Source organism: Thunnus maccoyii, chromosome 20 (assembly GCF_910596095.1).
Source record: "Thunnus maccoyii chromosome 20, fThuMac1.1, whole genome shotgun sequence".
NCBI lineage: Eukaryota > Metazoa > Chordata > Actinopteri > Scombriformes > Scombridae > Thunnus > Thunnus maccoyii.
In genome coordinates this window covers 4915527-4941494 of record NC_056552.1, presented here as the reverse complement: position 1 = coordinate 4941494, position 25968 = coordinate 4915527, and the positions used below count along the sequence as shown (strand labels likewise).

Below are 25968 nucleotides of genomic sequence, written 5' to 3'. Positions count from 1 at the left end.
CTTGCTGAGCTCAGCCTGATAATCAGACTTGGCCATTTCTTTTTTTATTCAGATCATAATTATGTTAGCACATTTCTGTTTGGTAAGAGAGCATTATTTAATCTTGTTTCAGTCATCCAAACAATCAATCATGAGTGACATATTCATCCCAACAACGTAATTATAGAGTCGACACAGAAGCTGTGGTAGTGATTGCTAGGAGCAGTTAACTTTTTCCACAGCAAACAAAGAAATATGTCAATTTAAGCATTGTTGTTTTTTTTATGTAAGCTGACTTGCAACAACCTGCACACCTGCATCAATCTCATTCTGGCACATGACGATAATGTTCCCATTGTGCATCCCACCTACAAAGCTCTGATTGGCTTAGTATACTTTTTACAACCAGGGAAACAGTAGTCAATGAGCATAATATCAGACCTATTTGAATCACTGACAAGATTGGAGATGTGGGCAGTGATCCAGAGGTCTGGAAACAGGTTACGATGAGCTCTGTACAGCTACTTTATAGACAGGATTTTGGAAACAGCAACAGAAATCTGAGCTACAATCAGCAGCTTTCTGGCTAAACTAAACTTTGTGCAGGAAACCAGCATATTTTGTTCAATAATTACAATAACCACACTATGAGTACAGTCATTAGAAAGTGGCTGTACTGAGTTATTAGTACTGTAACAGTAGTCAGTTGGACAGAAATGTTACCCAATTCAAACAGCATTTACACTAACCCCAAGACACAAAAAAAGGGGGATTTTCCTGCCTGCCACTGGTTAATCTCCATTTGTAGTCAAGAATTCGGTTAACTTGCTGAGACAGAAATGTCACAGCATGCAGTACAAGAGCAATCCAACCTTGGTGCAGAGTTAAACACAAAATGTGTGTGCCAACATGTGACCAACACTAAATGCGATGGAGAAGAGGCAAGCGGGCATGCAAAGACACAATGGAGAGTTATCCTATTAGAGACAAATCCACACAGAGGCACAGATTTACGCTGAAACACAAACACAATATTGGCACTGACCTTGAAGCTCCAGTAGTTTGGTTGTTGCTAGGAGGGATGGGGGGAGAAAAACAAAGAGCAAAGGAGACAGAAAAGGGACGGGGAGGGTAAAAGAAGGGGAAAAAAGACCGAGTGTGAGACATTTTGCTCATGTGTTAAGCTGCAAAACACCACAGTATAAAAGACTGGATAGAAACAGCACTGAGAGGAAAATGCTTTGTCACTGAACTCCCATGTGGAGATATGTAAGTGATACCACAAAGTGTGACTAATAAAGTTTAAGAGCTTCAATGGTTACGTTATTTTAAGCAGCGAGTGCGGTACTCCCCGAAACGTCTACACCACTATGCTTAAAATGACCCACAAATCACAGCAAAGCTTAAGCAAACAAACCGATGAATGGTCTACTTTTTTATACATTAAGCTCGGTGAGAAAATGATAGGCTAATTATTGTGATGATAGCCAGATTAATTTACGTTGTCCTTCACTGCCATCATAATAGGACTTTAATTGCTTGTAATTGCTTCTCGGCAGTTAATCAAATGTTTACAGTGACTTCTATCACACTAATGATGCAGGCAGCCTCCTAAATTCAGCCTCACACTCTCCCTAAATGCAGAGTTGGCTGGCGTGGACCCAGCAGCGGGATTAAAGCGATGCACAGACACTGGATTAAGACGCTGCCATTTTCACTTTATCTGGGAGGAAGCCAACATTCAGGTCAATGTTCCTCAGATTCTTTAAGATACAGCGACTGAAGCTGCATGCGTGCTCATCCGTGACATTCGGTTGATGCCCCGTAATTAATATGTTCATCCACTTTGTGGCCAAAAGTATGTGGACAACACTATTCATATACTTGTATACTTTTGGTTTGGGGCTGTTTTTCATGGTTTGGTTTGTTATGATTGACTGATTCAAAGCACTGACCCTTTTCCTTAATATATTCAGCATAAACTCAAACTTATTTCCTTTCTAATGCCTCAGCTGCCAAATGCCTACATTAAAGGATAAAGCTGGCAATATGCAAATCCCATAAAAAACGCCAAAACCGACAATGAGTTTGCCATTCTCTCTATATTTCCAACTTATCCAGCCTGTGGCTTTCAGCCAGATGTAAATCTTTGAAAAACAGGTCACAAATATATAGTGTCATACAACAGCTGGGCACTGTAGATTTTAGCAAACGTTACTCAAACAGGAGGAAAAAGTGCATTTGTTTGAGACTGTTTTCAGTTGCAGATTAATCCACATTCGGTGAACCAGTGATTATGTGCAACAGCAGGACGGTGTGTGTGGGATTGAGTCAGAATAAAAACATTGTGTGTTTATGGTAATATGTCATGCCATCATGTTTTTGATTGATTTGTTTTTGGACAACAACAGAGGAATAACATGTATCAGGCTTTGGATATACAGACAATACTTGTTAGTAGATCAGTTCATTGTTGTTTTTTGGTCTTTTAATGGAAATTCTTAAATATAGAGTGAATTTTTTAATGCTTACAAACATTATAAGCTACAGAGAGGAGCAGGAGCAGTGTTGTTTTGTAAGTTTATCATGCAGCAGGAAGCTGAACAGCCTTCACTGTGAGATGATTGGGCTTCTCACATACTTATCAATTATCTTCAAATAAAGTCTCACCATCCTGAAGCCCTTGTGACACTTTCCCTGATTTAAAGAAATCACCAATTATTGACTGCGGTAGCTAGGAAAGTAACGCTTATAATCGGTCAATGAAGGTAAATCTTAATGCTTAAGCAGACAGTACAATGATATTTTGTGACAGCCAGGTTCAAAGGGAATGTTTTTTCCCCAACTTGACTGGCCTGCACAGACAGAGCCCTGACCTCAATCCAATCCACCACCTTTGGGATGAAACGGAACACCGATTACGAGTCAGGACTCATCACCCGACATCAGTGTTGGATCTCACTAATGCTCTTGTGGCTGAACAAGAGCAAATCCCTGCAGCCAGATTCAGAGATCTGGTGGAAAGTCTGAAACCGGAGGAGTGGAGGCTGTTAGAGCAGCAGATTAATGCTTGTGGTTTCATCCACATACCCTTAAACTATGTTGCACTTTCAGGTTCACCTTTAGTCATGACTGGTTTGCAACCTGCTCCAGATTCTTTCAATTTCTCTTCAATGAAAGGTTATTTTGTGTAAAGCTGAAAACAGCAACACTATTTCCTGAGTGATTTCCACTCATCTTCGATGAATGTATTGAAGTGGATCTGAACACAAGGTCTCTGCATGCTTCCATTCAGAGTCTTTAAATCCTGACACCAGTGAGAAAAAAAAGGTGTGAAAGAGACATAATGGACGGCTGTACTCCAAGAGAGGTGGCCTTGCGTGGCCCATACAAGGCTTTATTGTAGTGTGCAATGCAGTTATTCTTCAGATTTCTTTCTACTTTAGTTTAGTTTAGTTTTCAGCCCCATTTGTTTATTTAGCAAAATATCTCTAAGACCTGTCAACGGTTTAATTATCATTACAAGATATTTCACAGTTTTGTGAACTACTGAACTTACTGCACCATTTGAATAAAAAAAAATAATTGCGTCCAATGATTCTCTTCACTATGTGTACTTTGATGCAGATCCAGATGCATTATAAAAAGACTAAAGACTGTGAATCTACAGCCATGCCTGCAGCTCAGTGAGACTGTATCTAGGTATGGCCATGAACCAAACTATTGGACAAATTGTTTCCATTGTGGTCCTTCATGTTAAAGCAGCAAGATGATACCGTCAATGACAACTGACACTTCTATTAACAATTTGATTTTGTAGTTAAAGGGCACATATCATGCACATTTCCAGGTCCATATTTATATTCTGGGGGTCAACTAGAATATCTTTGCATGATTTACAGTGAAAAACTCCTTATTTATCTTAACCTGGCTTTAAGCAGCCCCTCGGTTCAGCCTCTGTCTGAAACAGGCTGTTTTAGCCCCTGTCTCTTTAAGACCTGCCTCCCGATGAGCCCCCTCTGTTCTGATTGGTCAGCCTCAGGAAGCTTCAGAGGCTACATAAACAAATTACAGCAGCAGTCTCATTCATTGCTCGAAATGTCAACTTGTCATATACATCCGTACACGTTCGAGCCAGAATCAGATCTGAAATATCAGAGTGAACAATACCAGTAACCTCAGCAACAAAGATTGCAAAGCTGTTTATGCTTGACGAGATGGGAAAGTATAAAAAAAACCACTGCAAACGAAGCGTTCAGAACAGGCTGAAACTTGGCCTTTTGACTTTTCATTTTTACAAACTGTCACCTCAAGTTTTAGGACTTTAACCATGTTTAACATCTGACATCATAACAGGATGAAAATAGCATAATATGTCCCCTTTAAAGTTTCATTATCAACAGCAGTAATAACTCTACACCACTCATCATTACTGCCTGTTCAAATCATGTCAGTAACGTCTGATGTTGTAGGCACATCATAATTTCATGATCTAATTGAAGACGTGCAAAGCTAAAATACAAAACTAGCCTGCTATTGACAAATAAAAACACCCCGAGTCTGTTTTTATTAAAGATCTATGCTTCAAAACAAGAGGCAACAGTAATCTTAAAACCAATCAATTAACCAGACATGATGGTGCAGGATTTGCCTCTAGAAAGAAGAGGATGTTTGGATCTGGCTGCTCCTATTTATAACAAGATGGCTGCTTCTATACATCACAGCTTATGTCAGGTATGAATATAACTTATGTACTGTCGATAGCCTGACAACAGATCTGTCTACAGTATTTGAATGAACGCAGACATCTGTTAGAGGTTGAGTCAACGGTAATCGAATGATGTATAGATCTCATCGCGGCCAATTTGCCTCGTAGCAGAGTCTGATATCACATCTGACACATGATGACAAATAAAAGGTTAAAGGAACAAACGATGAAGCTCCATCGTGAGCTTATCGGTATGAAAAGAAAGGGACGGAAGTGAGGAGCAGCTGAGAAGTTCTCCAACCACCAACTACAGTCTACATTATCACAAAGAAACCTCTGAGTCTGACCCATCACATTTAGAGAGAACTGATGCCCTCTATACTAAGAATCATAGTTTCGCAACACTTTTTTTTTCTTGTGGCAACCAAAAAACATTTATCATGTAAAACTCGTATAAAAAAATGTTGAAGGGATGCGAGTGGATTGTTTGCAAGCCACCATTTCACTCTCAGCTGTTGTTTGGTTGCAGTGTCTTGAACCAAAGAGCGTCAACAAATCCTCAAATAAATGTCACAACAAATGCTTCGCAACCATTTTAGCAAAAAGTGTCAAACCACTGTCAAACACTGACTTGCACTTTTAAGTCTCGGCCTTAAAAGGAGAGCATAGGTGTCTTAATGTTGCTTAAATTCCACCACATACGCTGTGAGAGCTTCTGAAAATACATATTCCCTCCATAATTAAACTAAGGCATAGGTGGAACTCTTAATTAATGTGTCTGAGCAGCTGTTCTGGGAGCTGCCTGGATCCCCAATATTTCCTCCGCTCTCTCTCTCCGGAAATCTCAGTAGAAACTTCTGAAATTCATCTCACTTTCTTTTGAATATGGAGTAGAGGAAGCAGGATAGAAGAAACACACTTTGGGAAAGAAAGACCGACAACCCTGTGGGCTGATGTGACCCAGATTTTGGAGCTCCGTGTGGTTTGTAGGCCCCCGTCCAAAGACCGGTGTCCAAACTAACCTCGACTGCGCTACAACCGAAACAAAATAATCAAGCTTCTGTTTATTTTACGTTTATGTTACAGTTTCCTTAACATCTTACACCATCATGCTACATAACAATAATACTGAGCCATATTTCAATCTATTCAGGCTTTTTTTTTAACTATTTTTGTGACTTTTGACTGTCTGTTCTGACACAGATGTGCAAGTTATAGATAATTCTGGCTGATCTTACGTTGAAATCCCTGCAGAACGACACTGAAGAAATGATTCATTAAAGAGAGTTTAATTAGGAGGGTTTGATGACTCTAATGAAAATTGGCAATTTGTTGATAAAGCCGAACGAGGACATGTGATACTGTTTTGTTTTCTTTTTCTCTTCCTCAATGTCTCCCTCTCTTTAACGGAGATTGAGCCTCATGCAAGAACATTTCCGTATTCTCATCCTAAACATCTCGTTCTTGCTTCTGTCAGATTTGCTCAAACAAATATTCCAACTGAGATTCAATAAACTTTCTTATCTGCACCAGGAAGTCAACGTTCCTGAGATTGGATAATTAGCATACTCAACGCCTCTGAATCTGAAACATTTCAAATCGAAAACTAACAAAACTCAAATTGGCAGCCATGATGATGATAATACGCTGAACAGAGTATCATATTATATTTAAACTAAATTCACTCAGATTAAGAAAGTCAGATCATCTGTTCATGACTCGTACGACAGCTCTGGAATAAATTTTGTTCATACTAACATAATTCTAATTGCGAGAAATTAACAAATACCACAAATTCTCTTAAATAACTCATACGTGCCACTTAAGAACAAATCTGTTTGTACAAGTGCTTCTAGCTATCATGTAGTTATGAAAGTCTATGCATTAGTCTGCAACAGGTAAGTTACAGACAGAAGGGCAACAGAAATAAACAGATAAATTACAGATTAAAGGAAAAACCTGAATAAATGAGTGGAGAAACATAACGAATGCAGATGCTTCTACACAGGTGCACTGCATGGTACAATTAAGCAATTAACATCCAATCAGGCTCTGTGGTATGTATTTAAATGCTGAGCGGGTGCAGTTGATTCTGATTTTGTATCAAGAAGGCAAGAGAGAAATATCTAAATGACTTTGAAAGAGGTTTCATTGTTGGGGCTCGGAAGGCAGGAGCTTCAGTCACAATAGGACCAGTGACTAAAGTGAAATCTGCATTTAGATCTATGGGGAAGACATTAGCAAATAGGGTTGGAAATCATGGACAACAGCGCACATTTGATGGCCATGATGCATTAGTGTGATATGTAAGGACAAACTTAAGAGCAACTCTTCCTCAGGTGACTGAGAATGTCAATGCAGGACGTGATCAGACTGTCAGCAACAACAGTCTGTCAACAATTATGTAGGAATATTATAGTAGCATTGCAGTGCAAAAACCCCTCATTACAAAGACGAGTGCACATTTGAGAGTTCAGTGGTACAAAAACCATAAGCATTAGTCTACAGAGAAAAAAAAGTGATATAGTCAGATGAGTCATCCTTCACCATATTCTCTACAAGTGGGCGAGTGGATGTGAGGCGAATGCCAAGAGAACAATACAGGTCTGAATGCTTGACCCCTACAGTGGGGGATCTGTTATGCTCTGGGGGGCATTTTACTGGCATGGTCTGGGTCCACTTGTCCCCTTAGAGGGAAGGGTCACTACAAATCAATGCCAAGTAGTTCTGAGTGATCACCTTTATCCTATGATGAAACATTTCTATCCTGATGGAAGTGGTCTCCTGCAGGATGACAATTCTGCAATTCACTGAATGGTTTGATGAGTATGAAAATGAATCATATACTATGGCCTTCACAGTCACCAGATCTCAACCCAGTTGAACACCTATGGGAGATTTTGGACCGACGTCTTAGACAGCGCTCTCCACCACCATCATCAAAACACCAAATGAGGGAATATCTTTTGGAAGACTGGTGTTCATCCCTCCAGAAGAGTTCAGAGGCTGTAGTATCAATGCCAAGGAGCACTTAAGCTGTTCTGGTGGTCCAACATCACACTAAGACAATTATAGTTGTTTTTTCCTTTAATTTGTCATCATATTCTGCTTTCTGACATATTGGAAAAGATTTTGACGCACGAGGTTTGACATTTTTCTGAACTTCTGCAGACTGACCATTTGCCTTCCTATAATTGACAGTTTCCAATAAATAAATGCCCTATTTGCATTAATTTCTCACCAGTTTAGTTTTTTGCCTAAACCTTGCAAAAGAATAAGAATCCCGTCAGTAATAATTTCTCAAGATACAGAGCCAACAACCTCTGTAACCTCCTGTAACTTTGAAGCACTCGCAAGCTGCGGCTTTGTCATTCTGAGTTGACAGCTGGGAAAAATGCATTTATATTATCACCCTTCTCACAGGTTCCTGTCAGAACTATTGAGACAGAAACAAACAGCTGATAATTCTGAACGTCAAGCACCCACTGTGTTATAATCCCTAATATATCTCACCATTCACAGCGCTGCGCACTGTGTAATCACCCACCCGCTTCATTTATTCACCTTAAATTGGAAATGGCAAAATCTACTGCCAAGTCACTCCACAAATAATTTAATGCACCAACAAGCGGACATTTTTTAGAACATAAAACCTGTCTCATCTAACACAAACAGGCCCCCTATGCACCGTGACTCAGTGATTACTGCCTGCAATATTTCTCAATCACTTGAGCTGAAATCCCAAGGTGCACATATGCACAGATACAGACAGGGCTTATGAGAGAAGAGGGGGAGAAAGAAGGGGAAAGAAAAAGAGAAAAAGCAAGAGAGAGAGAGGGATGAGCAGAGAGACATGCATGCCTGACCTGCATGCCAAGTAGCCATCTTTGTACCCACCCTCTTTTTTTTTTTTTTTCCCTTTCCTCTCACTTACAGAGTCTGTCTTCCTTCCTCTCCAGCCCCCCAAAACACACACACACAAACACACACCAACACATGTGCATTCACTCACACAGTTTTAATTGCGTTCACAAACATTTTTTTTTCTCCCCGTGTTTCCTCTCACCCTGACACAGGCTGCCACACACATACATGTGCACCACTCACATACATGCAGTGCGTGAACAACACACATCACTGCGGCAGCACAGACACACCTGGACAACACCTGACTGCACGGGAGGAAACAGACCCTCCCCTAAAAAAAAAACCACACACACACACACATACACACACACACACACTTAGTTATACACACTCACATTAAAACAGAAACAGAGGATGAGATGAGTTGTGTGCTCATCAGGTCTACTTGTCTGTACATCATATGTACTAAACACACACCTGCCTCTACATACATTAAGAAGACACACACACACACACACACAATCCTGCACTTTACATCACTCCATCAGCCTCTGCTCGTTCATCTCTCACACAGCGACAGAAGCATCACACGCAGTCATGGCAGAGTCACAGAGCGACGGCGAAATGTCTCAGCTGAGGATGCAAGGACAGGGAGATAGAGAGAGTTTACCGTTGCTACTTAATGAGCACATCGGCCGCCTGGTGCATCCTCCCGCTCCACACGCCTCCCTCTTCCTCCTCCCCCCTGTCCATTTTTTTTTTTTTTTTTTTTTTTTTTTTTCACTGCGGCTCGGTGTCTTTCCCGCGCCCTGAGGATCTGCCAGAGTCCCCCCTCGCTGGTACCCGTAGTAGCGCCTAAGAGGCAGTTAGCATCTCTTCCTGCCCCTCCTCCTCTTCCTCCTGTTCCCTCTCTCTCTCTCTCTCTCTCTCTCTCTCTCACTTCCTCTGCCACTCTCTCTCGCCCCTCGTCCCTGACATAAACGCTAAAAAAAAAAACCTCCCTCCTTCCTTCTCTCTCTCCCTGTCGCTCGTTCTCTCTCCCGCTGCTGTTGCCTCTCACTCAGTACAGCGTGTGCCTCCCTCCGAAGCCCAAATTGCCAACCATATGATATCACTCAGTTGCCTTATATGGGAAACGGTGGGTTACCATGACGACAGCAGACTCCACCTGTTTCTATCTATCTCTCTCTCTCGCTCTCTCTCTCTCTCTCTCTGTCCACCCTTTTCCATCAGGAGATAGATGGTCTCGTGTGGGTAAATAGACACAGCACATGGAAAGCAAAGAGTGGGAGGAGAGGAAGGAGGAGTTTGACGGGTGAGATGAGAGGGGAGAGAGAGAGAGAGAGAGAGAGCTGACTAATGTTTGGAGGGAGAACCAAGAAGGGAGACAGACTTAAAGGAATAGCTCAACATTTTGGGGGAATGTGTTTGCTTTCTTTCCTTTAGCGAGATGAGAAGATAAATATTAATGTCATGTCTGTGTTAAGTACAGAGCTGGAGTCTCAGCATAAAGAGTGGAAGCAGCTAGTCTGACTCTTTAAAGTAAAAAGTAATACCGACCAACACCTCTAAAATCTCTAGCACATATTTTGTTTGATTTATCCGTACATGGACAGAAATGTCATGTTCTCCTGGTTCCAGACCTCTAAATCGATGCCCAAATCACAGTTTCTTCCGTCGATTAAAATAGTTCTGGCGTTGTGCTCGCTGACCGCTGGGTCCCTGGCTGGGAAAACAACCGACCCAATCAGAACTTTATGGCATCAAGAATGGGGTCAGAGAAAGGGTTTCTGGCACAACTCTGGCACCTACTTCCAAAGTGCACGGAGAAGGGAAGAAAGTCTAAAGAGGTCAAAACTCCAGCGACACTTGTAGAATGTAGAACAACTTTATTTTTTAGACCAAAGTGTTTCGGCTCGTGGCCTTCATCAGGGTTTAAATAGGGTAGGTATGAAGCAGAAAAAAATTCAAATAGGTAAAAAAATATAAAGGACAACCAATCATATACATCTACACACATATCAGCCAGTGGGGCACCAACAGAGATGGGTAGGTTATAGGGATGTGCAGAGGGCCCAGTATTATTTGTATTTGTATCTGTATTTGTTAAGGCAGGAAATTATTTGTATTTGTATTTGAATAACAGACAGGCTTAAAAATGAAAAGCACACCGTTTAATGTGTAGGGAAGAACATTAAAGGTGATTATTGCTTTACAATTTTCATTTATTGCCTATTTTTTGCAACCTAACATTGTGGAAAGGAGAAGTGGAACAACAGGTTATGGAGAGTCCCTCGGGAGGACTTTGCATGTGTCAGTAGCTCAGCTTTATTTCTGGGGAACACCCCCAACTCCAGGAGTGATGTCCAAATTAGGAAATGTGCGTGGATGGATGTGACTCCCCTCGTTGAGAACTGCTGATGGACGTAACAGAGAGACAGTGATGTAACCGACCTGTGTGCTGTTATTTGACATGTTTTTTTTTCTTTCCCAAAAACAAATAATTTTTAAAATATTTGTATGAAACAAATATTTGTAAAAAAAAAAACAAAACAAAAAAAACAACACTATTTGTGCTTTGCTGAATAACGTATTTGTATTCGGGCACCCCCCTAGTAGGTTATATGATCATGTGGCTTCATACTGGCAGAGAGGTGAGGGGAGTGTCCAGTAAGGGACATGGGTGACACCATATCTGGTCCATAAACCAGAAAAGTGCAACTAAGAGGTGGTACTGATTACTATATTTGATGTGGCATACTTTAAAAACATTTTCGTTTAAAAAAGACTTTTTATAAAGTGCTATATAGAGAGAGATTATTCTACAAGTGTTGCTGGAGTTTTGACCTATTCCTAAGAATGGAGTCGTCTTTAAAATAACTGGCAACAAGCAGAGATCAATGCAGCTGTTCAGATTGCTGTACTTATAGAAATTAAAGCTCTTGAAATCGGTAAACAACAATTCTTTGACCAACCAAAAATGTTAAAGCTCAAGTTCTATATTTTTCATCATAAAAAAGGATCCAATGATCACATATATGTGAAAGATTTAGCTTGTAATGACAAACCAACAGAATTATCAGCTGACTCTGCAGTTTCCCCTTCAGCTCTACTGAGCATTTTAACATCTTTCAGCTCATTGTTGGCAGCATCTTCACTGTTTTCACTCTCGCCGCTCTCATCAGCATCATTTCCAGAAGCAGGCAGCTGTTTTCAGAGGAAATCTGAACTTCAGACTAAATAATGAAAACAAAATGGAAATTGAGTCTGATTACAACTCTAACATCAGACACCAAAACCTGTGTTCAGGGACTCGCCATGGAAGGATAAACTGTTGTCCACCAACGAGTTCTAGTTTGTGTATTGATTAAATATCAGTTAATCACTCTGATGAAACATATCGATGCTTACAGCTTACTGTTGCTGCTGAGATGCAGCCTCAGAGGTATTAGTCGGTGTCTTTTTCCACAGTCTTCATGCTAAGCTAGGCTAAACACATCCTGACTCAGCTTCATAATTAAAAATGCACAGACATGAGTTCGCCTCACTCTGGTAAAAGAAAGCAAATAAACATATTTTTTTCCAAAACTATTCCTTTGAGCAACACAGAGAGAAGCTGAAGCAGCCTGTTCTGTTGTGACCATCTGTCTCAGGTATCAAGTCAGAGCCTGTGGTGATTGATGGCAGAATGAAAGAGAGAATATGAACAGCAGAGACAGCAGAGAGGTAAAGGATTTGATGGAGTGAAGAGTTTAATATTTCACATTCTGACATTTTTCTCACTGTCTCGGTTAAATCCTTTCCTCCGTATGCCAGAGAATAAACAATAAAAAAAGTGCCCATTACTGACCCAGCGAGCTGGTTGTGAAAATACCTCCACTGTGTCTGTGTGTGTGTGTGTGTGTGTGTGTGTGTGTGTGTGTGTGTGTGTGTGTTTGTGTAATGCCCCGGAGGCATCTCGCCACATAATGTGCTTGTGTGGGTTTCCAAGTCTACCAATGTGCTGTTATTGTACCCCAGGAAGAAAATGTTCACATGTGGAAATAAAAAGCACTCAGAGAGCTCATATCTCCCTCAAGGCTGCACTCTCATCTAGATTTGTTATTGTATAGAAATGTGTGTCTGGATCCGCATCTAACCACGTCTAGTTATAGACCATCTTTGAGTATCTGCAAGATTATTCAAATATGAGAGTGCATTTTCAAAAAATACCAATTTTCACACCATTAGGATTTAGCTAACAGTGTGGCTCTTTACAGTGGATTGAATTCTATTGAGGTTTTTGATATATCCTGCTAACAATAGTTACGTTTCCATTTGAATGTTTTACAGGTTTAAAGTGAATTTCTGAGCTTTCCATTAACAACCTTTATGCAAATATATTCAAGAATTAAACATCAGTTATTCAGGTACATCACAAACTTTTATTGTTGCTTCCAACCACAAATCAATTTGTGTTTTTTAATGAATTAATTTGTCTCCTCTGATCCACATGTGTCCGGTGTAGCAGTGGACAACATGGAGTTGTTGTTGTCACAGTATATGTGATTGTATATTGTAATATAGTTTTATATTCTGATAAGGTTAATTTTCTGGAAAGTCAATTTAAAACATTTTAGGATGGATAGAATAAACATACAGATGTGTTTTTTCAGCTAATCCAACAAATTACATACCTGACAAATCAAGATACTTTAAAAAACTGGTGCAGAAATCATAAAAACCCCAACTAATACCCATAAATAGTCCTGATTTATTTATTTAACTTCATACCCATAATGGCCTGAGATATTAAAGGAGAGTTACCACGTTATGAACGGTGGGGTAAAATCTATCTACAACCAGCACTATTGTGCTTTTTACTCAGTCACTACTGTGATTGAGAAGGTCTGACGTGCAACAAGGACCCTAATCTGGAATTGAAATGTGGAAAGTTTTCACCGCAGTAATCATTTTATCTTTTTTTTGTGATGATTGCAGCATAAACAGTAGAAATTTGGTGTTCAAGTTACAGAGTAATCCACCCAGGAATGTGCGATTGTCTGTATTTGAGACATTTGTTTCACAACAGCCTTTATCACATCCAAGTATAAACATTTTTTTTTTTTGCAATGTTTTTCCTTCTTTTTTAAATTTCAGACACTTCCACTCAGCTCTTGTTATGCACATATTCAAAATTCACTTAAAAACTGGTGGATAGAAACATAAAAAATGCAGACAGACAAACACGACCAAAAGCATCACCTCGCTGGCAACGAAGCTAATATCTGAATGATGAAACTCCATCATAAAGTCAGGATAATGAAGCATAAAAAGACTCAGTTTGATCCTTTACTGTCTTAGTGTGTCTATTATACACACAGTTTATATTTTATTTGTTTTAGCGTCAGTATTTCTATGATGATAACAGCTTATATGATGTATTATCCTGTATATTGCCAGTTCAGACTGACACCTTGTTGCCAGTTTAAATGATAAAACCATCAGTGTGCATCGGTTTTTTTCTCTTTATATTCCCAAAGGACTGTGTAGTGACTAACTGTCAAAGAAACCATGCATAAACCGTAGTTTATTTTTGATAATGAATAATAACTAATCTTTGTGCTCACCATGATAAACAATATCATCATACATACATACATTAAGGAATACTGCAGGGGAGTCTTCTCGCTCTCAAGAGAGGAAATAATCAAAATAATCCAATGATCTGTTTTTATGGAAAATAACTGACTGAGTGTGAGATATTGTATGTTGCTTGTTGTGTGGAGTCGACCACCAGTGGTTCAGTTGTAATAATACTCATGTTACCATATCAAAACATTAGAGCATCTCAGCTGCAGGACTGTGAAGTTACCTGTCGTCCAGCAGCGGCAGAGCCTTGCGACATGCTGCCGGGGCTGTTGGAGTACTTGTTTTTCTGGAGATCCATGAGGGCGTCTCGTTGGCGCTCGATGTCGGCCTTGTGGATGCTGTTCAGGGCCTCCAGGCTCTTGGCGGCCACGGAGTTGTGCCGGCGGTCCAGCGAGGATGACGTGAACCCCCCATTGCTGTTGTCGGGGAACCGCCGGGCCCCGCGGCCGCCGCCGCCGGCAGCCAGGGTGTGGTAATCCCGCGGGAACTCGGCATCACCGGCAGAGATCATGGGACCCTTTCTCTTCTCTCGACCTGCAGTGGGGGTGTAGGGACGGGGGGCGGGGGGAGGATTTAAAGACAAGAGAGAGGGCCGGATAAGAAGTGGAGGAGTTAGCAGTGAGATAACTATAACATATATCAACTATGTCATATCAGATGATAAAATATCAAAATATTTGAGTTTATAGCAGGTTTATTATAGTGAGTTTATTGGAAAATAACATTGTGCCTGTTTTACATTAACAGTAACAGTTACAGGAGGACACACAACATTAGACAATATTCCAACAACTAAAAAATAACATTTAGTTGTAGTCAGAGCAGGACTTTCAAGAGAAGAAGTTTATGAGAATAGCAAATATCCCCTTAAGATTAAAATCGACTGCCGAACGGCAACATTTTTAATCCAAGATACAACCAAACTCGCATTATATCTTTTTAACAACCCTGTTTGCTTATTGTTTGTCTCTTAGATTTGATTCAATGCAGAACTTTTTGACAGATAAATATAAATTCTCAAAGCATCATAAAATGCACCTCCGAGGAGTGGAAATGGTTCCTGCTTGCAACCACAACAATTTAAAGTCTCCCGAATAAACACTCAAGGCAACAAATTGTTCATTGTGATGGATTACACATAGCAGCGGGCTTCAAGTCACTGCAAGTTCATTTCCATAGCTTACTGAAACAAACAGAAGCAATGGCCGCCTGAAAGATGGAAAATCAATGTAGAAACATAAAAAAATGGTCAGCAATAATGTTAAGTATACATGATTTATAGTCAACAGGAGATAGAATGGATAACCAGATGTGTTGTGGTGCTTTAACTTGTTCATTACACTGTAAATAAGAGATAAGTTAAGTGCTAATACAGCACACTGTATTGTGTAAACACACAGGAGTTAATAGGTTAGACCTTGAGGCATGTGAAGTGAGCAGCAGTGAGAGTGTGACAACAATGCTCCAGCAGTAACATCCCTGCACTGATTCTGTCCTTGAGCATCCTTGCACAGTATATTAATGTCTAGAAAGAACACTGTTCTCCTTGTTTGTCTCTTGTTTCTCCCTAAACACGCATACACACAGTGACACAGTCCTATTGTTCTCTACACAAACACACACACATATGAGGACAATACAAAAACACAAACACACCTCTAGCAATAAACCCCTTGTGAGAACAGCTGTAACATCTGTCTATTCCAACAATTGCAACTACTCTGGAAACCCTGAGGAAAGAAAAAAAAACAGTTGAACAGCAACATCCCCTGTTGTTACAGCTTATGACAGCAGAGCTGTCTCACATATGTGTCAAAATCATTCAAGGAGCAGTGACATGAACGGAAAAGATGTCCTCTTGTATGGGGAATGGTTTACTGCCCCCTTGTGACCACTGACACATAAAGCACAGCCAACTTGGTGAAGGTGCATCAGGAAATGTGATCAAGTTACAGAAAAAGCTTTACTTATTTGCACAAATTAAAATCATACAAATGACAGATAGAAATGACAGTGGAAAGGAACCTGCAGCGAGAGGATAAAACCCCCTGAAGAGCTTTCTGTTCTATAGGTTGAAACATAAAAATCACTAAATTATTTGTGTTTTTTACATGTTCTGTAGGACTTTATTACCTTCTTCATATAAAGAAGCTGATTGGTCAGAAGTTGAATGTCAAGCCACTCCTTACAAAGCTCAGTGTACAAAACCAGAACACACAGTAAACATGTCAACAGTGTATGCGTGCACACACAGACCCGCTCTGGTAATTTTACCTCACAGGTTGTGAATACAGGCTTGTAGCCTGTAAGTGAATGCACAGACCTGCAAAACAGATTTGCAGGCAGACACTGAAATGTTCAGCCTGTAAGTATGAATATGTGCAAGGTTGCAGCACAGAATTTACAGGTACAAACATACAGTAAGAGATAAAAAAACCCTGTTTTCAAGCACAGCTTTCTGAACTCTGTAATAGTCCATAGTGTTAGTGCAGATTAGACGACTGACTGTTGAATTTGGTTGAAAATAAGACTGAATTCTATCTTGTAGATTAAAGTAGACTTTTGGAAAGCATTAATATCTTTAATTGTTTCTGAACAAGTTTCTGATATAAAAGTAATTTTTGAAGAACTTTCTGAAGGTTTGTACTTTCTATGTTGCAGTATAAAAAGTAAGCAGATGATATGAAAAAAGACATGTCATGATACCTATATATTTAATTACTTTTTTGACATCATCAGTGTCTTTAAATTAATTTTCTTGGTCTAGAATACAGCAGATAAGACACTGACATCAGAGACACTTCTCAGGTACTTAACCTTCACTACACAGTTATAACTAGAATAGAAATAATGTACGTATAGACACACAGACACAGTAAATATAGCGTATGCTCTCACATGCTGTGTACAACAAGCTTCTTATTTCCCGTTCACATTTCTGTTGGTTGTTTCTTTTAGCTGCAAACTATTAATTACATGACCTGTAGTGTTCGGCAGAAAGAGTCTACAGTCATTATTGATCTGTGCTATAAAGGTCCTATAAGAAGCACTGAAGCAAGACCTTAAACTCATTAGTTTGAAGTTAAGAAACTTGATAAAACGTGCACAACAAGTTACAGCATACACTATACACTTACAGCATATAATAACAGCACATTGCACTGGGTGAGCACTAGACTTTATTGCCATTGATATATTTAATTATCTAATGAGAAACTGGCTCTTGAATTGCATGTATACGTGGATACATCTATGCGGCATATTTATAAAAAGCAAGAGAGTAGCTTTGTTTTCAGATGTGCGGGGGTGCAAAATGAAATCAAAGGTTTTTCACCAAACAGAGTTTCATTCATTTCATTTTAAATAACAGCAGCATGAACAACATACATTCGTTTTTATTCGCTCCCGAGAAGCTGAGATGTTGCTCCTTTGAGGATTCAGCCTAACAACAGCAATATTTGCGGCGGCGGCAAAGTCTCGCTCAGCGATAGAAGAAGAGGTGTTTGAGTTGGTCACAGATGTAAATATTCTGAAAGGAGTGAAGCTGCATGCTGGTGTGTATCCATGGTGGGGGGGGGGGGGGGGGGGGGGGGGGGGATGAGAGTTATAAAACAGAGAGGGGGACTGGGACAGACGGAGGGAACATCTAGACAAGGGCTTGTCACTTTAATTTATGTGAAGCCTCAAGCAAACCCCTACAATGTGGGGGGGGGGTATGTGGGACAAAGAGAAGCTATATTTTACCATGAGAAGCGCTGCTGGTCATCTGATGCAATACCTGCTGGGTTTTACTGTTCAGGTCTTCTTAAAAACTACTGTGATGATGTCTGCAAAAAACATCCGTCCTACAGTCTCATTAGATTTTCCCTCAACTATGAACTAAATGACATCTTGCTCAGTGGCAGCTCACTAATAATTGATGGATTATTACCTTTTTGTCTAGCGGAGATATTCCTCATTTGTCTTTATTATTAAACTATGAAATATTGGCCCCATATATTGTGTAATATTGGGGTATCTACTCAATATTTCCTTACTAAATCCATTGCTTTAGTATTTGTCTTCAATAGAGCTGCAAAGATTAGTCGATAATCCATACTCAATCAATGGGAACTTAATCGGCAACTATTTTGATAATTTATAATCTTTTAAAGAAAGTTCTAGCTTCTTACATGTGAATATTTTCACATTTCCTTAGTTCTATATGATAATAAACTGGATATCTTTGGGTTATAGATTGTTGATTGACACAAAACAAAACGTTTTAGGTTGCATCCTTGTCTTTGGGAAACAGAGATCGACACTTTTCACTATTTTCTGACATTTTATAGACCACAAGACTCGTTTTTCATGGATGTTTGGACTAGGGATGAGCAGAGGGCCCAGTATTTGTATTTGTATTTGTTGAGGCAGCAAAATTATTTGTATTTGTATTTGTATTCGAATAAAAGTAGAAAGAGGTTTAAAAATCCTGTTTTCATTTTCATTACGCTTTTAATTTTAGAAAATTAAAGTGTAACAATAAGTGTTCATGAAGTGTTCCCTTGGGAGCAAATCATAAAGGATCTGACTGACTATTAAAATAAATCCTTCTCTAACTGTGTCAGGTGTGATTTGAGTCCTTTTTTTTTGATTGGTTGTTTAGACCTGTGGCTTGTGTATAAAGATGATGTTGCTTCCTATGTTTTTGGGACATTTTTTGATCACAGATTTAAATAATTCAACTTTGCTCCTAGAGTCACTTTTTTTTAAATAATAGCGTCTCTTGACATGTAACACTTTACATACTTAAATCTGTTTATTTCATACCCACATATTCTGGCCTTGAATGTCTACTCTAATCTTCTTTGTATATACTCGACTTGAGGCTCTTACTGCACACAAAGCCCAAACCAGCGAATATTACATGTCTTGTGTGTGTTTTTTTTTTCCTCTTAACTCCACCATGTCATTATTGCTCCTGGTGGTAGTTAATGGGCTGCCACCTCCTCCCAGTTTGCTCCTGGCTCCCCCTCTGTTATTATAGCTCTGCCACTGCTAACAGCGCTACTAGTCCAGCTGATGAATTACCTTTTAATTTTCATATTTAACTCGCACTGTTGAATCTTTAACCGTGATGTTGTCGCCATCAGGAAGATTTCAGCTTCACTCGTGTGTACGTGGGCACTTTTGCACACGAATACCGCCTGCAAACACGTGAATAAGCCTGAATAATGCTACTCTACACCACTTGTAAGGGTCATCTGGTGGCTAAAACTCAGGCATAATGAAACAATTTAATTACAAACTTGTGTCAAAATTATAACCTGAACCTAATGCGGAAAAAATCTGCAGTTTCAATCACTGTCTCCTGGTGTTAATAACTCAAACACATAAAATAAAATGTGTGTTCGTCCCTCTCACAGTCACACACACTTGTAAAATGCACCATGCTGGCCTATCCACATGATTCATTATTCTGTGTTCATTATAGCTGAGGGGAGACTAAAAACCAAGTGAGTGATGGTCATTGTGCCACTGATACCATATTTCAGCTGTCCGGGACACAGTCCAAAAGGCTTCTGACGACCACGTCCAAACATTTCTCATTACAAGGCTGAGAGTGTGTGTGTGTGTGTGTGATGGTGGTACAACCCCAGCCACTGTTGGCCGGGGTCTGACAGAGGCCATTTGTTAGTTTTATGGTTTCATCGGGCTGAGGTCTAATCATTTATACTCGTCTGTGCCTCAACTCAGATTGACTTCAAATTATTTTCTTCTTGAGTGTTTGATTTGGAAGCGAAGGTGGTTTGTCGGAGGGTGGATGCAGGAGAACAGAGTACGCACACTGCTGATGGCTGCATGTATGATACTGCATAGTGTATATCGTCCTTTCTATAGTGGTCCTTGAATTAACCATGAGACAGAAGCTGTGGTCCAGTGTTACAACACATTGTGAATCCAGATAGTCCCCAACATGCACGCTGCAGAATTACTTAGACAAATTCATGTAAATTTACTGTATTTAATGCTGAAACTACTTCATTAAAAACGTTTCTTAATCTCTTCCACTCCTGCCCGCCTACCATAGACCCATTTTTGGAGGGGACAGGGGATGTTTGGGGGGAGATAACAGGTCAACAGTATATCGCACATAGAAGTGGTAAACATCATCTGGAAGCTGGGAGCCTGAAGATTAATTTGAGATGCAGTGTGTGTCAAGTATTTCTAGTAATAAATCTGTAATGAACACTGTGTTTTGGTGTGTATAAAGGCTTAGAACATTAGGATAGAAAAAGTCATGCTGTGATTTGGTATCAAAAACTTTTGACTTTGAAGATTTCTGTGATAATTGCATTTTCCACGACTGGATAGCAAGCACTTCTGCTCAGAAACCTCCTTATTGTCAATATACCTCAATATACATCCTCTGAATGCCCTCAGTCTCTAGTTTGTGGTTGTAAAGTTTCATGAGGCTGTGATTATCCTAGAGGTCACAATAGGTCATTTTAAACAGCGAGGTCAAGTCTCAGAAAACAGTCTCACTACAATGAAATGGCTACTGTGGAAATAAACATCATCACACATGAATACAATGGGCTCATTGAATCCACAAGAGCCTCAGCTTTCCAGTCAGACCAAATTTATGCAATTCCACTGTTTAGGGACCCCAGTGTGCAGATATATTCAAATACACCATTTTTAGAATAGGCGAAAATAACACATTCATACTGCATGGAAAAAACTGCATGTTTTTTGCACAAAACTGCATAGGATTAGCATAAAGTGGGCATGTCTGTCAAGGGGAGACTTGTTGGTAAGCATAAAACCCATTTATGTTCAGATATCTTGAGGTCAGAAGTCAAGGGTCCCCTTTGAAAATGGCCGTGCTAGTTTTTCCCTTGCCTTTGGAGTGTTATTTAGCCCCCTTCTCAACAAGCTAGCATGACATGGCTGGTACCAGTTGATTCCTTAGGTCGCCTACTTTCATAAGATACCAGTATCACTGTAGCTTTAAAAGTTAGCCCACTACAGCCTCTGAAATACAGTAATGCCACCTGCATACCGTGTCCTTGGGGAGTGGAAGAGGTTAACAAGCACATATTCTGCACATTTCCAGGTCTATATTTATATTCTGCGCATCTACTGGAATATTTTTGCATGATTTACAGTTCAAACAAACTCCTTATTTATCGTATACTGGCCCTTTATGCAGCCCCTCAGTTCAGCCTCTGTCTGAAGCAGGCTGTTTTAGCTCCTGTCTCTTCAAGACCCCCCCTCCCAATGAGCCCACTCTGTTCTGATTGGCCAACTTTTGGAAGTTGCATCTCAGCCGACTTCCGGCGGCTCGGGAGCCTACGTCAACAAACCATTAAACAAACTACAGTAGTTGGATTTCACAACTTTATCTCATTTTTTACTCAAAATGTCAACTTCTCAAATACATCTGGACATTTTCGAGCTGAAATTGGATCCGTAATATGAGAGTGGACAACGTGAACAACACAGGGAAAAACCCTAGCAACAACCTTAGCAACAACCTTAGCAACAACCTTAGCAACAACGGATGGCCATTTATGGGCATGTGCGATGACATAGAAAAAACGTTGCAACAAAATGTTCAAAGCAGGCTGAAGCCCTGACTTTTGACTTGCAGGGAGCATTTTTACATATGTTAACCTCAAGTTATAAGTAACTTTGACCATGTTTAGCATCTGAATTCATGACAGTATATACAGTAACAGAAAACCACAAAAAAGCATAATATGTCCCCTTTAATGTTGTATCATAAATTATAAAACATTATTATAAAACAAGGATATCAGCTGATATACTGTTATTGTATTTTTTAAACTCATATACTGATATTGATAGTGATCAAAACCTCAGTATCAGTCTGGATATACAGTTCATCAGTCCTCAGTTTGCTTATTAATAATGTTTTTTAGACCTGCAATGATTAACTATTTCATTGTTTTTCACTCATTTCAGCCTTCTAAGTACTATTTATCAATGATTTTTTTCTATTCTTATCTTATTTTGACTTTCATAACATTGTTACCTGGTTTTTCAGCATTGATGGAGCCTCGTTGTATTTCAGGCGGTCAGTTAATAGTCTCATCACATGTTCCATACACCCTCCAATCATCAGTATCCACCTCTCTTAATAGACGGTCTTTATAAACATCTAGCGCTCAATTTAATCTGCCTGCATCAACACTGAGCTCTGCCCTCGCTGCTACACACACAGCTGCCTGCATCACAATTTAACCTCCTCCGCCTCCCTAGCCTCCTCCTATATTAGCATTCAGTTGTTTGTGATGTTGAATGTTTCTATTTAATATGTGTTCATGTTCGTCAATCGTTGAATATGTCAGGCTCTGCTGGAGGGGGGTGGGGGTGTATAGGCAGAAATATGTGCCACTAGAAACTGAATTTGAATCATTTATATTTAAATTTGAATTGCAAGAACTGAATGAGGAAGTATATATATAGAGTTGAATTTAATAATAATAAAGTAATAATATTAGATTCAGCTTCAAGTTTATTGGAATTTAGTTCCAAACTAATACATTTCAAATGATGCTATTCAGACTCAGTTTTTCAGTGCGATTACTCAAGTTAAACAATACAAATTCAAATTTTGTGTTTCAAATTCAGCTTTTTAATGCAATTATTCAAATTGAGCAATTTAATTTCCAATATAAATGATTCAAATTCAGTTTCTAGTGACATATTTCTGCTCATAGGAGTGTTTGTGAGCTCAGCGACAGTCTGTGTCAAGCTTGTTAGAGCCTCACATGAGCAGAGTCAAACCCCCAAACTAAGATGCATTTTGTTACAGTAATGGTTAAAATCTGGACATGAGTGTCCTGACTGAATTTTATTTGTGTGTCTGATGTTTTATTGTCCTGGTCAGGTCTCCCTTGCAAAACTTGGTTTCCCACCTCAGTGGGACTTATCTGCTTAAATAAAATCAATTAAAGTTAATTAGCAGCAATTTTGATAATCAATTAATCCAGTTTCAGCTTCGTAAATGTGTATATATTCTGGTTTTCTTAGTCAAAACTAGGAATTTGAAGACGTCACCTTGGACTCTTGGAAACATTTATTGTCATTTTACAATTAGTTGAGAAAATAATCATAAGATAAACAGTTAAAATAATCATTATCTGCAGCCCTTCTGTCATTGATATTTCTGTCCTGAAATGTGAAGTTTTTTTTTTTTTTTTTAAAGATTTCCTCCCTTCTGTCCTCCTATATGCCTCCCTGCCCCCCCCCCCCCCCCCCCCCCCCTCGCCACTGAATCATCCATTTATTCATGCTTTCTTTTTTTCATGATCTCAATCATATTCCTAGTTCCAGTCAGCGGCGTCCTCCCACCAGCTGGAACTGACTCCAATTCTATCACTGCCTTCTCTCTCTTCTCTCTCTCTTAGCCTCTCCATCATAGATTCTCTATTCACCAGAGACCGTTAATTACGAAGCAAGGCACTGTGGTAGGAGTGAGTGAAAGGAATACAAAAAAAATAAATGAAATAAAAAAATATGGTGCTCCTCCATCCACAAATTATAATATCCAGCTCTCCAGGGCACTCGAAAATTAAAATAAAACCCAAACAAGATCAGAACACCAACGCCGAGCGGGGCTATATTTGGAACAAGGTCTGCCTTTGCTGAATACAAAATTTCTCCAAACTGTTGCCGGCAGGGAGACGCTGGTTGAGGATCACAGAGAAGCGGCGTGCTGTTGTTATACTTAAAAAGCCTCATACATCAACCCTACAATCAACCATATTAAGAACAGCCTGTTCCTTCCCTTTAGATAACATGCACATCAGCCTCTCCTACGTTTAACAGCCTCACTATTCACATGGTTGTATCTCTTGGAGCACAGATTTATAATTACAGTGATTATTGGTAGTAATTAGGGATGTGCAGAGGGCTCAGTATTTGTATTTGTATCTATATTTGTTGAGGCAGCAAAATTATTTGTATTTGTATTTCAATAAAAGTGGAAAGAGGCTTAAAAATCCTGTTTTTGTTTTTATTACGCTTTTAATTTTAGAAAATTAAAGTGTTACAATAAGTGTTCACGAATATTTTCATGTTTCCTTAGTTCTCTATGATAGTAAACTGGATATCTTTGGGTTATAGACTGTTGATTGACACAAAACAAAACGTTTTAGGTTGCATCTTCGTCTTTGGGAAACAGTGATCGACACTTTTCACCATTTTTTGACATTTTATAGACCACAAGACTCGTTTTTCATGAATGTTTGGACTAGGGATGTGCAGAGGGCTCAGTATTTGTATTTGTATCTGTATTTGTTGAGGCAGCAAAATTATTTGTATTTGTATTTGTATTCGAATAAAAGTGGAAAGAGGTTTAAAAATCCTGTTTTTGTTTTTATTATGCTTTTAATTTTAGAAAATTAAAATGTTACAATAAGTGCTCATGAAGTGTTCCCTTGGGAACACCCCCAACTGTGGGAGTGACGTCCAAATTAGGAAATGTGCGTCATGTAGCAGGTGGATGTGACTTCCCTCGTTGAGACCTGCTAATAGACGTAACAGCGGAGCAGAGGAGAGACACTGAGATAGTGATGCAACCGACCTGTGCGCTGGTATTTAACATGTTTTTTTTTTCCCTTCCCGAAAACAAATAATTTTTAAAATATTTGTATGAAACAAATATTTGTAAAAAAAAAAAAAAAAACCCACTATTTGTGCTTTGCCGAATAACGTATTTGTATTCGGGCACACCCCTAGTAGTAATAGCAGTAGTATCCCTGTAATATGTTGTGTAATGATACTGATTTAACTCTTGGATGTAGAATTCTTATCTCTCTTTGACCTCTAGTTTAATTTTTGAGAGCTTCATAATTAATTTATAGCTGGAAGATTGATAAAAAAAAAAGAAAAAGTTATAGCCCGTCTCAAAATACCAGAGTCAGTCCGGAGTTTTGAGCTCATAACACCAACCGGTTCTGCTTTGTCCGGCTCAAGAGTGTGTTGTCAATCTTCAGCCTACAGCTGCAGCATAAACAGGCCTGAAGGACACTTAACTCCCGACATCTTGTCTTCTCAAAAAGCCTCGGGCAACGTCGGCTCTCACTGATCCAGTGATAAGCGCCGATCGAGGGGGAGGGTAAGAGGTTGGGGAAAAAGTCAGAGCGAGTCTGAATACTGAGTAACAGTCAGAATATGTCAGAATATAAAAAGTATTTATCTTATCCGTGTCTACATGTACGTGATGATGATATATAACCAGCAGTGGAAGAAGTCAATCAGCAATTTGTACTGAAAAGTATCAAAAGTAAAGTTCTCATTATGCAGATTGGCTTCTTTTACAGTGTTTTATTATTCTAGTATATTCTAGTGTGTGTTTTTAATAACTAACAAATCCATGTAAGAGCCTTTTAATATCATAGTTCATCAATGTAGAGCCAATTTTATATACGTGGGGTAGATTAATGGTGCATCATGTTATATAGGTGTATCGTGTTTTTTTATTATAAAAATAATAATAATACACTATTTATAAAATGTACAGCACCTTTCACACAATAACGCAGCTCAAAGTGCAAAACACATTTTTAAAAAGAAAAGTGTTAGAATATTAAAATATATTATTTTATGTAAAATCTTCATCTGAAAAGTAACTAAGTGGCAAATAAATAAATGTAGTGGAGTAAAAAGTACAATATTTCCCTCTGAAATGTAGTGGAGTAGAAATACAAATTACAAGTACCTCAAATTTGTACTGAAGTACTTGATTAAATGTACTGTTTATAGCGCAA

At 39.2% G+C, this 25968-nt stretch overlaps 1 protein-coding gene across 10 annotated transcripts in view; it reads right to left on the bottom strand.

Annotated features, from left to right (window-relative positions):
• zgc:114120 (uncharacterized protein LOC619267 homolog) overlaps nt 1-25968 on the bottom strand; it is a 125555-nt gene that overhangs the window by 57508 nt on the left and 42079 nt on the right. For 8 of the 10 annotated variants that reach the window (XM_042397301.1, XM_042397300.1, XM_042397308.1 and 5 more), the window contains 2 exons: nt 14409-14719; nt 1025-1051 (listed from right to left, as the gene is read on the bottom strand). In XM_042397301.1, the coding sequence (XP_042253235.1) occupies nt 1025-1051; nt 14409-14696 (315 nt within the window). In that variant the 5' untranslated portion in view covers nt 14697-14719. Of the gene's footprint in view, nt 1-1024; nt 1052-9224; nt 9289-14408; nt 14720-25968 lie in introns of those variants that run through there. The other 2 variants (XM_042397305.1, XM_042397309.1) reach the window with 2 other exon arrangements.